This window comes from Thalassophryne amazonica, chromosome 20, assembly GCF_902500255.1.
Source record: "Thalassophryne amazonica chromosome 20, fThaAma1.1, whole genome shotgun sequence".
Taxonomy (NCBI): Eukaryota; Metazoa; Chordata; class Actinopteri; order Batrachoidiformes; family Batrachoididae; genus Thalassophryne; species Thalassophryne amazonica.
The window spans coordinates 52,931,695-52,945,334 of NC_047122.1; the positions used below are offsets into that span (position 1 = coordinate 52,931,695).

General features: G+C 42.4%; 1 protein-coding gene across 1 annotated transcript in view; it reads right to left on the reverse strand.

The window, feature by feature from the left end:
- The window catches only part of LOC117501430 (inactive phospholipase C-like protein 2), a 56,777-nt gene that overhangs the window by 22,269 nt on the left and 20,868 nt on the right, over positions 1-13,640 (reverse strand). The window contains exons 2-5 of the mRNA XM_034160320.1: positions 4,543-4,644; positions 4,201-4,350; positions 3,893-4,053; positions 58-523 (exon numbers count right to left, since the gene is read on the reverse strand). Of these exons, the coding sequence (XP_034016211.1) occupies positions 58-523; positions 3,893-4,053; positions 4,201-4,350; positions 4,543-4,644 (879 nt within the window). The remainder of the gene's footprint in view (positions 1-57; positions 524-3,892; positions 4,054-4,200; positions 4,351-4,542; positions 4,645-13,640) is intronic.

The following is a 13,640-nucleotide window of genomic DNA, read 5'->3' on the forward strand; positions in this document are numbered from 1 at the left end:
GAGTGAAGGACAAAAGACATTGTTTATGTGCATGAATAATATGCAGGTGTTACCCACTTGAACCATGCCCTGTTCAGCCTCAAGGAATCTCATCAGGTCTTTGGTGTCCAGGAACTCCTTGTTGCTAGAGAACTGCACCAGCAGAAAGTAAATCTCTGGACGGGTGCAAACATCATGGAAGACCTTAATGAACTCCTGTTTGGTGACTTGCTCATTCTTTCCTGATAGTCTTTTGTTTTCACTGCAGTTAAGTTCAGATCCATTATCAAGTGAAAGGCCACACATCTTCTCCCTTAGTCTTTGAAGCTCTTTAAACCTGTGCTCAACTTTACCACTGCTCACGCCAGGGTTCACACTCTGTATCAACCTTATGGCCGATTGCAGGCAAATCCCCTCTTCCGTGTCCTCCTCCCGATCCAAATCTGCAGCGGAAGAGAACAACTGCTCCAACCAGCCAATCCGGAGACTGTCCTGACTGCTGGCGATAATGTCCAAAGCATGCTTGCCATACTGCATCAAATACCTGGAGACAGGCCAGGAAAGAGAGGACAAACTTGATGCATTAGGACAGTGGACTCCATTTTTTAGAGTTTCTTTTGCATTAAGAAAAAATTCCTGAAAAAGCAGAATGAACACAGTCAAGGGCTCATGTTAAAATCACGTCAGGATGAATGGTATAACAGACGTACATCTCAAATACACTGAACAGTGCACCAAGATCCCTCCTGCACATTAGTCAAACAAACCAATACGACTCAAGGACCCCCCCCCCCCCCCCCCCCCACACACACACACACACACACAGACCTAGTACACTCATCCCTCTACCAAGGTTGAACAGTCCTAGTTATGGCTGTCTCACTTTTATAATGCAACTTTGTCTCTCATCTTCCAATTACTCAACTTCACATATATCCAAACATTGCAGACCTCCAAGTTAGCATATGCAGCATGAGCCCACACAAATGTTTCTGCAAACAAAATTTCAGTGAAGAATTCTACAACACTGTGTGCCCTGTGATATGAATGAAGTATTTCTGTTTTGAGCATTTGCATGATCTATGAGCATCTGGAAGTAAATCTTTATGATTCTGTTGGCTTGCATATGGCTAGCATTTAGCAAATTTTTGAAGTGTGTTGTGTGATTTTAGGATGGTCTGTATGACGAAAGTGTGACTCAACAACAAGAACATTTATATTTCTGAGTGAACTAATGTTCATGAAAAGCATAATTATTGAACAAACAAAATATGGAGACTTCACCCTTACCAAAAAGTAGTACATGCAAGTATGTTTCAAGTATACTTCCAGTTTACTTTTTATATACTTATCAGTACTACTTTTTGGTAAGGGCAGCCATAAATAAATCAGCCTAATTTGACTGTCTTGTTTTGAGGATACACTAAATACAATGTGGTTGATTCCCTGCAACATTTCTGCCAATGCATGTTTTGATGATCCTGTGTTGTGCTTTTTCTTTATTTTGCAAGTACGGCCATAGAGGATGTCACACCAGAGTCTAATCTGCTTGAGGTTTCTTCCTATAATCATAAACGCAAAGAGTTTTTTCTTATGACTGCAGTCAACGTGCTTGCTCATACATGGTAAGGACTAAACCTTCCTTGATGGATAAGTTACAACTGAACTTAATTGTTATTTGAGAAATTGATTTGAAAGTGATAAATGTTTTGTGTTTAGGGGTATAAACTCCAGCAGGAAATCCTGAATGTGCTGCGTAAAGAATTTTGAGGGATTGGCACATTGTAAAATACTAAACCATGAATAAAAAAGGGCTCTTTGAAATAAAGTACCAAAAAAAACATGTTCTTTTAAAACAACCTTAAGAAATCTACATATTTCTCAAAAGTTTGCTGGGGAAAAAAACAAAAGAAAAAACAACAATACCACATTTGGAAGGAATCTGAGCTTTGATGGCTTCTGAATAGACTGTGCCATTACTTTGGGTATAATTATACCTCTCCAGCATGGTTTAATTTATACCAACATTTTATTCTTGTGTTTCGAATAAATTTTATGTAGCTGCCTCATCAGTTTGACAACACCTCAAATGTAATAAACCTGAACTCACAAGAGCTGAAAAGTGTTCAACTAATACAAATGGTAAATGGACTGCATTTCTACAGGGCTTTTCAATCTGATTTCAAAGGATTAAGGACCTTGCTCAAGGACACTTGAGAGAGTTTCCTGTTTGAAGGGGAAACAAAGGATCCTCTTGTCACAAGTCTGCCATTTTAATTTTTCGCCCACCACCTTCGTGTCAGAGTGGTGTCCCCATGGCAGTCCTGCACATAATTTTTAGTTCATATTACAAACATCTCACTCATTATACAGACCTTTTTCATCAATCTAGCTCCCATCAGTTCTACAGAAAGTGGTGATGCTAGGATTTCAACAACTAATTTAACATATAATTCAACCAATACAAATATATTTATACACATACAGAGAGAGAGATAACAATGATACATCTTGATATATTGTACAGAGAAATATACAGATATACTGGTTGAATTATTTGTAATTGCTGAAATCCTGGCATTGCAATTTCTTGGAGGGTCTGTTTTGTTATATCTATACTCTGTTTTGGACGACTCTGCATTTAGAGAGACAACAAGAAGGGCTTGGGCTTATTTTTACACCACCTCTCAGTTCATTAAAAACATAAAAATCTGTCCATGGCAGTAATTTGCCACCTCATGGATCACCACCATTTAGTGATAACATCCCAGGAAACACCAAACGTATCCAAAATGTTTTGCTTTGATATTAGAAAGGTTTTTCTATAAAGTGCGTTTTGAAAACATTAAAGTGTGTAGACTCTCCGAAACATCGAAACAAAAGGTTTCAGAAAGATGTTCTATGCATGTTTTCCTAAGGTCACAACAGAATATTTTAGGACAGTGTTTTACAAATGTTTCTCAAATGGTTTGAAACAGCCATATTGTTTTGTACTTAAGGCATCACTGCAAAGCTCTCTAATCAAAGAAATTGCAAGTTCTGAAAGGTACGTTTGAAACTTATTTGTGTATTTAGGTAGAATAAGGTCCCTAGATATCCCTATTTAAAACTTGTAAAGCATTTAAACATTACAATCAAAACCTTGGCAACTGTTTTGAGTTTCTTTTTGAATTCTTCTAGATTATCAGTTGTATAAGTATGCAATTCATTTCTCTTAACCATTCATTTTCCCTTTGATTATCTATATTTATGATAACAGAATCTGTTATTGTTACTGATGATTTTTATTTTAATGTTTGCAGGGAAAGGCAGCAATGCCCCCACTCACTCCTACAGTCTCACTGTGATGACAGTACTGTTAAGGAATGAATAGGCAATATAGAAAAACTAATATCCCTGTAGGGACAATACATACAAGTGCAGATCGGGCATTTTATTGTGTATATCAATAATCCACTGAGATTTTATTCTTGAAATATTGAGTGAGAAAAGTTTTCCTTTTTTCACTTTCTCTCCATCTTCCCGAGCAGGGGTGGTGGTCAAGTAGTTAGTGCACTTGGTTTCAGTGCTGAAGGTTCCCGGTTCAAATCCCACCCCTGCCACATTTCTCCCAGGAAGGGCATCCGGCGTAAAACGCAAATGCCAATTCAACATGCAGATCCACCTCGGATTTGGTGTGGCGACCCAGACTGCAAACAAGAGAGCAGCCAAAGGGTCTACAAAATGCTTTGGGTGTATTGCCACAAAACATTTTCAAAATGTTTCTGAGAGTCTACACTTTAATGTTTTCAAAATGTTTCCCCAACCAAACCAAAATGTTTCTGAGATGTTTTCAAAACATTCAACTGTTTCCTGGGATGCAGAGATGCATTGTACATTGCAAATGTGCTTCCAGTTCCTTGCTGTGTCGTACCGCAGGCCAGTCACCCAAATATTTGCCACTTCAGCAGAGTTGGCCACCAGGTCCAAGCTCTCGTACGTCTCTCCATAGATGATGGAGAATGTGCAGTCCTCTGAAATTTGCTCATACACTCCACTGGTGCGGAAAGTCTCTGTGTTACGGCCTGTCCGTACCTAGAATGATCCATAAAAGATGCAAAACCATCACTTTCTTCCACTTTGTTCAGTTGTAAATATTTCCATCGATTTAGTTCAAAATGACCAAAAAGATCATTTAGTAGGTGAAATTCAGGCAGGAAAGCCTTTTGTCTGGACACGGACCTCTCGTATGGAGGACAGGGAGATTCTTGCTTTATCTGACTCCTTCTTAGATGGTTCCCAGTACAGAGCCTGGAGACCTGCATCCAAGAGGAAGTACCGCTGGTAGACACGTGAATTGGGCCGCACCTTCCTCAGCTCAGAACCTTCAACCTTAGAAGCAAAACATGGATGAAGTTCCCAACTACTGACCTCCAGTAGAGAGGTCACTTGCACTGAAAAAGCTATGTTTCATGTTGGGGAATAGGTTAACAAAAACCTGTGGTCAGAACCCTCTGATGCACAGCATATTTCACTCATGATGTCTATATTTCATGTGAGGAACCAAACAAGTAGCTCACCCACCATGGAGTGGATACAGTCGGCAGCGTTACTGATTTTCTTCTCTGACAGACTGCTGCTAAAAGACACCGTCTTCTTTCTGTCTCGACCTAAGCGTGACCCATCCTGATAAACGGAGGAGGAAGGGAGGATGACAGGACAATACAGATAAAGAGGAGAGGAAGGTGTATAGAGAACAAGAAAAATCAGTTGATATTAGGAAACAAACAGACCCTTCTTTATTCAGCTGTGTACATGCTTTCATATCATATGCATCCATCCATCCATCCATTTTCTTCCGCTTTATCTGGAGTCGGGTCGTGGGGGCAGCAGCTCAAGCAAAGCCGCCCAGACCTCCCGATCCACACACACCTCCCCCAGCTCCTCCGGGGGAACCCCAAGGCGTTCCCAAGCCAGCCGAGAGATGTAGTCCCTCCAGCGTGTCCTGGGTCTTCCCCGGGGCCTCTCAGATTATTTACATGGCTGCACCAAGTTTTGCAGTTTGCTTGTTTTGGCTGATATCATGCAAATGGCCTTTGCTTGCCCTTGGGCTTCACCACTGCACCATTAATCATACCTGATTAGACAAAAGCAGCAGGATGCAGCATTTTAATTCTGCCTCTCTCAGTGACAAATCAGTTTATCTGTGCTCACATCACAGCTCTTCTATCTGATATATTGACCAATCAGATGCCATACAAAGATAGAGCATTATACAAACATATGTTAGCGTTGCGACCAAATCAAATCAAAGACTTCAATGATGCTAATGTAAAGCAAGAGAACTTAATTTGGGTTTACTCAATCCAAACCACTGTGACTGATGATGCACATCCACCCCATTTACATATTACTGCTTCATTTGTATACTGCGTCAACAAACAGAGAAGTAAAAGCAAAGTGAAATAACAATAAGCATGTACCCTACCATTTCAGGATGTTAAAAACAAAACACACAAAAAATCCCCAATATCTGACATGTACCGCACCCTGGGCTGTGGACCGTTAAATCATTAGCTCTGCAACACTGACTATGAATTATATTTGTCACGTTCAGATGTTTGTGTTTATTGTAATTATTCAAAATGCAAAGTTAAAAACATCAGGCAGAATGTTCAGGATGTAGAAACTGTAGCTCCTCAAGCCAACTGTTCAAAATTTCAGATGATATTGTTCCATCTTTTGTTGTATACCTGTATGACAATGCTGATAGGAACATACTGATATTTGAGCTGTACCATGTCCTTGAAACCATTAGTGGTACCGAACTGTGAGGAAAGTGTGCCGCTACACCCCTAATCCTAAATAATTTCAATAACATTTTGAAATGAAACAATTGTTCTATTGTTGTTTTGACGGCCAGTTTAACAGCCCTCACACCTCCTCCAGCCCCAGCAACATACCCAGTAGGAACGTAAAAGCTCGCAAAGCTCCTGGACCAGACGGTGTCTCACCTGCAACTCTGAGACACTGTGCTAATGAGCTTGCCCCAGTGTTTACAGACATATTCAACTCCTCACTGGAGGCTTGCCATGTGCCTGACTGTTTCAAAACCTCCATCATTGTTCCTGTTCCCAAGAAACCGAGGATCACTGGACTCAATGACTACAGACCGGTGGCACTGACTTCTATAGTCATGAAGTCATTTGAGCATCTGGTTCTGTCCCACCTCAAATCTCTCACGACCTCCCTCCTGGACCCCATGCAGTTTGCTTACAGAGCCAATAGGTCTGTGGATGACGCCATCAATCTGGCTTTGCACTTCGTTCTGCAGCATCTAGACTCCCCGGGAACCTATGCTAGGATCCTGTTTGTTGACTTCAGTTCTGCCTTCAATACCATCCTCCCAGATCTTCTCCAGGATAAGCTTTCCCAGATGAACATGGCTGATTCCACCTGCAGGTGGATTGCCAACTTCCTGAAGGATAGGAAGCAGCAAGTGAGGCTGGGGAAGAATGTCTTGGACTCCTGGACCACCAGTATCGGTACTCCTCAGGGCTGTGTCCTCTCTCCTCTGCTTTTCTCCCTGTACACCAACTGCTGCACCTCTGATCACCAGTGTGTCAACCTTATCAAGTTTGCAGATGACACCACCCTTATCGGACTCATCTCAGATGGGGATGAGTCCGCCTATAGGCTGGAGGTCAAACAACTGGTGTCCTGGTGCAGCTATAACAACTTGGTGCTGAACACAGAGAAGACAGTGGAGATTATTGTGGACTTTTGAAAGAACACAGCCCCTCTCCCCTTCATTACCCTGGCAGACACCCCCATCACCATAGTGGACACCTTCCGTTTCCTGGGAATCACTCTAACCCAGGACCTCAAGTGGGAGTCCACCATTACGTCTGTTGTCAAGAAGGCCCAGCAGAGGATGTACTTCCTGTGGCAGTTGAAGAAATTCAACCTGCCAGCAAGGATCATGGTGCAGTTTTACACTGCCATCATTGAGTCCATCCTCACCACCTCCATCACCTTGTGGTATGCTGGAGCCACCACCAGGGACATACAGAGACTACAGCGCATTGTACGCTCTCCAGGACACTGGGGCGTTCAGGCCGGATCAGAGCCGATCCTTCTCACCTTGGATATAGCCTTTTTGACCTCCTTCCCTCAGGCAGGAGGCTACAGTCCCTTCGGACCAGAACCTCCCGCCATAAGAACAGTTTTTCCCCTCTGCCATTAGCCTCATCAACAAGAACTTTTAGAACTCTAGATTGCTGCTATCACCACTAACAACCCTGTGTTATGCACTCTGTTTGCACGGATCACATATGGATGTGTGTGTGTGTGTATATATATATATATATATATATATATATACACTCAACAAAAATATAAACGCAACACTTTTGGTTTTGCTCCCATTTTGTATGAGATGAACTCAAAGATCTAAAACTTTTTCCACATACACAATATCACCATTTCCCTCAAATATTGTTCACAAACCAGTCTAAATCTGTGATAGTGAGCACTTCTCCTTTGCTGAGATAATCCATCCCACCTCACAGGTGTGCCATACCAAGATGCTGATTAGACACCATGATTAGTGCACAGGTGTGCCTTAGACTGTCCACAATAAATTCTGAATTGTAGCACAAGATGCTGATTTTACTTTGTTTATATCATAAGAACCCCGTGACCTTGATTCAAGTAAACGAGTATAGAAAATGAGTGAATATCATAAGTATCTCTGATTAATCTCAGCAATATAGAATAACAAAACTTGGAATAAATGCCAGTAAAGCCCATTTCTGATTTTCACAGATGATCCTGGAAGGTCATGGCTGGTAACTTTTGCAAGCCAGCATGTGAAGTAGCGATGGGAATCAAGAACCAGCTCCAATTCAAAAGATAAATATGAGAAAAGAGTTCAGAATTTCAGCTTTTATTTCCTGGTATTTACATCTAGATGTGTTAAACAACTCAGGACACACCAACCTTTGTTTGAACCCACCCATTTTTCAAGTGAACAAAACTATTGGAACATGTTTGACTGTCAGGTGTTTCTTGTTGCTCAGGTGTTGCCTTTTAGGCTGATTGTTCAAACATTAAATAGCTCTGCATGACTAACGTAGGTTTTAGCCTTGAGTTTAGCCTATAAAGACTGCATTTCTTGTGAAAGACGTTAAGCCTACATGAAGACCAGAGAGCTGTCTATGGGAGAAAAGCAAACCATTTGAGCTGAGAAAAGAAGGAAAATTGATAAAAGCCATTGGACAAACACTGGCCATAGCCAGCAGAATAACTTGGAATGTCTTGAAAAAGAAAGAAACATGTACAGAAACATTTTGTCTGACAATTTATAGAGAAATGAATCAATCCGGAGGAAGTTTATTATGCAGTACAACAATGAGCCAAAGCACACTGCCAACAAAACAAAGGACTTCATCGGGGGAAAAGGTGGAAGGTTTTAGACTGGCCAGTCAATCACCTGACCGTAACCCAATAGAGCATGCATTTCACCTCCTGAAGAGGAGACTGAAGGGAGAAACCCCTTGAAACAAACAAGAACTGAAATAAGCTGCAGTAAAAGCCTGGAATAGCATCACAAATGAAGAATGCAACAGTTTTGTGATGTCCATGGGTCGCAGACTTGAAGCAGTTATTGCAAGGAAGGGTTAGCCACCAAATATTATATGTTATTTACTTTTTAAGTTTTTTTTTTTCCTTTACTTTTCAAATACAAAAGGTGATATGTCCTAAGTTGTTTAACACATCTAAATGTAAATACCAGGAAATAAAAGCCAAAATTCTGAACTCTTGTCTCATATTCATCTTTTGATCTTAAATCCAAATGTCTTCAGTGAACAACAAAAACAAAAGGAATTGGCCTTGCTGTTCCAATACAAGGAGACTCTATAGTATAACTTTAGTCCAACCTTGGTGCTTCCAAAAAAATCTCCTAGTGAAGTCTCACCATCAAGGACAGCATTACAGGCTCAACGGAAATATAAAGTTAAAGTTGGCGACAGCAAAAAGTAATTTTCAATCATCTTGAAAATCCCACCACGGTTAAAACAAAGCCACAGCACAATGACGGAATATTCTTGTTCATCATGGAGACCTTCCCACGGCAGCCAATGTTTTCCAAGTTACGGCCACAGTTTCAAACTGTAACCTTCCAAGATGCATATCTGTTAGAGTCAGAAAACGTGGCTTGAATGGTTAATATTAACCTCAAGAGGGTTTGGATCTTTTATCAAAGAAGAAACCTCTCATTTATAAAAAAAAAAAGAAAAAAAAAAAAAAGAGGGACATAAAAAGCAAAAACAGACAGAGGAAAAAGTGAAACACTTTCATCAGAAGAATATGAATGAATATATGAAAGACGGGAAGGATAATTCAAAGAGAATAAAAAGAGAGGGTGGCTAAGCATCACAAACCCTCACAGCATCACCTCATTAGGATGAAGAGGTGTTTGCAATGATGATAGGTTTTTAGCACTGGCATGAAGAGGGAGGCAGCACTCTAAAAATAATGCCTCCAGGTGTGAAGATGGAGAGACAGTAAAAGTATGTCCTTTCGGCTATTCCTTTGTTTTCACTCAGCACACATTTTACGCCAGATGCCCTTCCTGACACAAATGTGGCGGGGGTGGAGTTCCAACCGAGAACCTTCCAAACTGAAACCAAGTGCACTAACCACTTGGCCACCACCCCTGCTCATAAAGATGGAGAGAAAGGAAAAAGGGAAATTACACTTTCTCTCCATCTTCACAGGAAGTGAGGATGCGTACGTACAGTGCATCCTGAAAGTATTTACAGCAATTCACTTTTTCCACATTTTGTTACGTTACAATCTTATTCCAAAATGGAGTAAAAAAAAATTCCCCTCAAGATTCTACTCACAACACCACATAATGACATGAAAGAAGTGTTTTTTGTTTTTTGTTTTTTTTTTTGGGGGGGGGGGGGGTTTGCAAATTTATTAAAAATTAAAAAAACTAATAAATCAAGTATCATCAAATCATGTACAAGTATTAACACCCTTTGCTCAATACTTTGTTGATGCACCTTTGGCAGCAATTACAGCCTCAAGTCTTCTTGAATATGATGCCACAAGCTTGGTGCACCTATCTTTGGGCAGTTTTGTCCATTCCTCTTTACAGCACCTCTCAAGCTCCATCAGGTTGGACGGGGAGTATTGGTGCACAGCCATTTTCAGATCTCTGCAGAGATGTTCAATCAGATTCAGGTCTGGGATCTGGCTGGGCCACTCAAGGACATTCACAGAGTTGTCCTGAAGCCACTCCTTTGATATCTTAGCTGTGTGTTTAGGGTCATTGTCCTGCTGAAAGATGAACCGTCATCCCAGTCTGAGGTCAAGAGCGCTCTGGAACAGGTTTTCATCCAGGATGTCTCTGTACATTGCTGCATTCATCTTTCTCTCAATCCTGACTCGTCTCCCAGTTCCTGCTGCTGAAAGACATCCCCACAGCATGATGCTGCCACCACCATGCTTCACTGTAGGGTGGTGCCTGGTTTCCTCCAAACATGACGCCCGGCATTCACCCCCCCCCCCCCCTTCCCCAAATAAGCAAAATTTAGAAGGCTAAGGGGATGTTCATGTTTCTTTGAACAGACGGACTAGGACTTATTTGAACATCAGGAACTGGAGACATTCACGGGAACCGTACTGGACTATATCCAGTCTATGTCAGGAATGTGACTGTGGACAAAAGCATCCAGGTCTTCCCAAACCAGAAACCCTGGATGACCAGCCAAGTCCGCGCACTCCTCAGGGCCCACAACGCAGCCTTCAGGTCTGGCGACAGAGCTCTGTACAGCGCTGCTTGAGCTAACCTGAAAAGAGGAGTGAGAAGGGCCAAAGAGTACCACAGGTTGCACACAGAGTCCCACCTGGCCAGCAGCAACACACAGGAGGTGTGGCAGGGCATAAAAGACATGACAAACTTCACGGGCTGTGATGTGCCATCAGGAGACCTGAGTGGGCCACTGGCAGAGGAGCTAAACTGCTTCTTTGCCTGTTTTGATACATCCCAGCTGCACTCATCTGCTAAAGCTCTGCCCCCACCCCCACCGCTTTCCTGCCCCACTCCACTCACTGTACAGGGGCATGAGGTCAGACGGGTGCTCCCGGCAGTGAATCCAAAGAAAGCCGCCGGCCCAGACGGAGTACCTGGCAAGGTGCTCAGAGCGTGCGCCTACCAGCTTGCCCCCACCTTCACCAGGATGTTCAACTTCTCTCTGGACCAGGCAGTTATCCTGTCCTGCCTCAAAGCAACCACAATAATACCTGTGCCGAAGAAGTCTCCCATCACCAGCCTGAATGATTACCGTCCGGTGGCCCTTACTCCGGTAGTCATGAAGTGCTTCGAGAGACTAGTTCTCCAGCACATCAAGGCCTATCTTCCTCCAGGCTTTGACCCTCACCATTTCACATACCAGGTGCACAGATCCACGGAGGATACCATCGCCGTAGCTCTCCACTCTGCGCTGAGCCACCTGGAGCAGCAGCAGAGCTACGTTCGGATGCTCTTTGTGGATTACAGTTCAGCCTTCAATACAATAATCCTGGACATTCTCACTACAAAACTGGCCATTCTCGACCTCCCCCCTCTCACATGAGCCTGGATCAAGGACTTTCTAACCAACTGGCCCCAGACTGTAAGACTTGGCCACGACCTCTCCTCCACCCGCATGCTGAGCATCGGCTCCCCACAGGGCTGTGTGCTGAGCCCCCTACTATACTGCCTCTACACCTACGACTGCAGGTTGGCCCACCAAAACAACCTGGTGGTCAAGTTTGCTGATGACACCACCGTGGTCGGCCTCATCTCTAAGGGTGATGAGACAGCTTATAGAGAGGAGGTCCTGAAGCTAGCAGCCTGGTGTTCAGAGAATAACCTCGCACTGAACACCAAGAAAACCAAGGAAATCATCATTGACTACAGGAAGCACAGCATTGACCCAGCCCTCCTTTTCATCAATGGCGAGCATGTGGAGAGGGTTCACAACTTCAAGTTTCTCGGTGTCCTCATCTCTGATGATATCTCCTGGTCCTCAGAAAGCACAAGCTAGACTCCAACCTGCTGCTGACCTTCTATCAAGCATCCATTCAAAGCCTGTTGACATACTGCATCACAGTATGGTATGGCAGCTGTACTGCTACAGACAGGGAGAGGCTCCAGAGAGTCGTAAAGACAGCCAAAAAGATCATTGGCTAACCTCTCCCCTCCCTGATGGACATTTACAGCTCCCGCTGCCTTAGCAGAGCCCTAAACATCACTAAAGACAGCTCCCACCCTGGCTTTGAACTGTTTGACCTGATGCCCTCAGGGAAGCGCTACAGGTGTATTAAGACCAGAACAAACAGACTCAAAAACAGTTTCTTTCCCAAAGCAGTAACCATCCTCAATTCCCGCATGCACCGACGATAATGTGCAACATTCCATCCCATAATTTTTAACAATGTATATAATAACATACTTATTCTGCAATGTACATACCATCCAGGACCGTGCACCTTACCTTCAAATGTTTACATCGTATATATATTTTTTGATACTTATTATTTGATATTGGTGCTTTTCTTTCTTACTTGCTTGTACTAATTTTGGAGTTGACTTTTAATCTCGTTGTACATTGTATAATGACAATAAAAGGCATTCTATTCTATTCTATTCACCTTGCAGCAGCAGATGGAATTTTACCCACTCCACAGATTTCAAAATACTTATTTCAAAATAACAGCGAAGACATAGATTCACTTTAATTTGTATTTTCAATGTCCGATTTTCATTGGCTCAAAGGTTTACAAACACCAGGTTGACTATTTGAACAGCACGGAACACTCCAGACATTACTATTAAAAGCTTATGAATCGGCATAATTGTAGGTCAAGCGGGGCACATGTGGCTATATTTCACATCCTAGATGTAGACCCAGCACTAAATTTTTTGCTGTTTTTTGAAGTTCATTTGGGAAAAAAAAACAAAAAAAAAAAACAGTGAACCATAAAGAAACACAGAACCTACAGAAATGTCCAGAGCCACCCTATCATTCACATGTTACCCATGCTTTTGCTAGCCTCGCCTGGTATTCCAACAACATTTAATGCAACACTGTACTAGAGTCTGTTGAAAACTCTTCAACTGTTCTCTGTAGGTGGCTCATTTTATGCATCACTTTACATTTTTGTGGATTTTTACAACCTGTGGAGAGCTGTGTTCATGTGAGGGCGAAAAACAAATCACTGATGCACATCTGTGCTCCGTACCAACTGGTGGTTCATTCTGTGATGTATTTTTCAATAGCAAAATAAAATATATAACATGTTATTCACTTGCGGTTTGATTATTTGATCCGTTGGCTCAGTTTGCGTTCTCACCACTACTAACCTCACCTCTCTGACCACAAACGATCCATTCCAAAGTACATTTGGGACCGGACCAAGACCCTTGAGGGGATGTGGTCTTGTGTGTTTCAGTCCACACCAGAGTGTGATTACTGTTCACACCTGCCCAAAGGAATCACATCAAGGGGGAAAAAACAAAAAAATTCTGGTGTGAAAACGCCGTTAAAAATGTAGGAGGACATGCTTAAAGTGCCGTATCTGTTACACTAATACAGAAACAATACTAAGACAATCACCTTAGT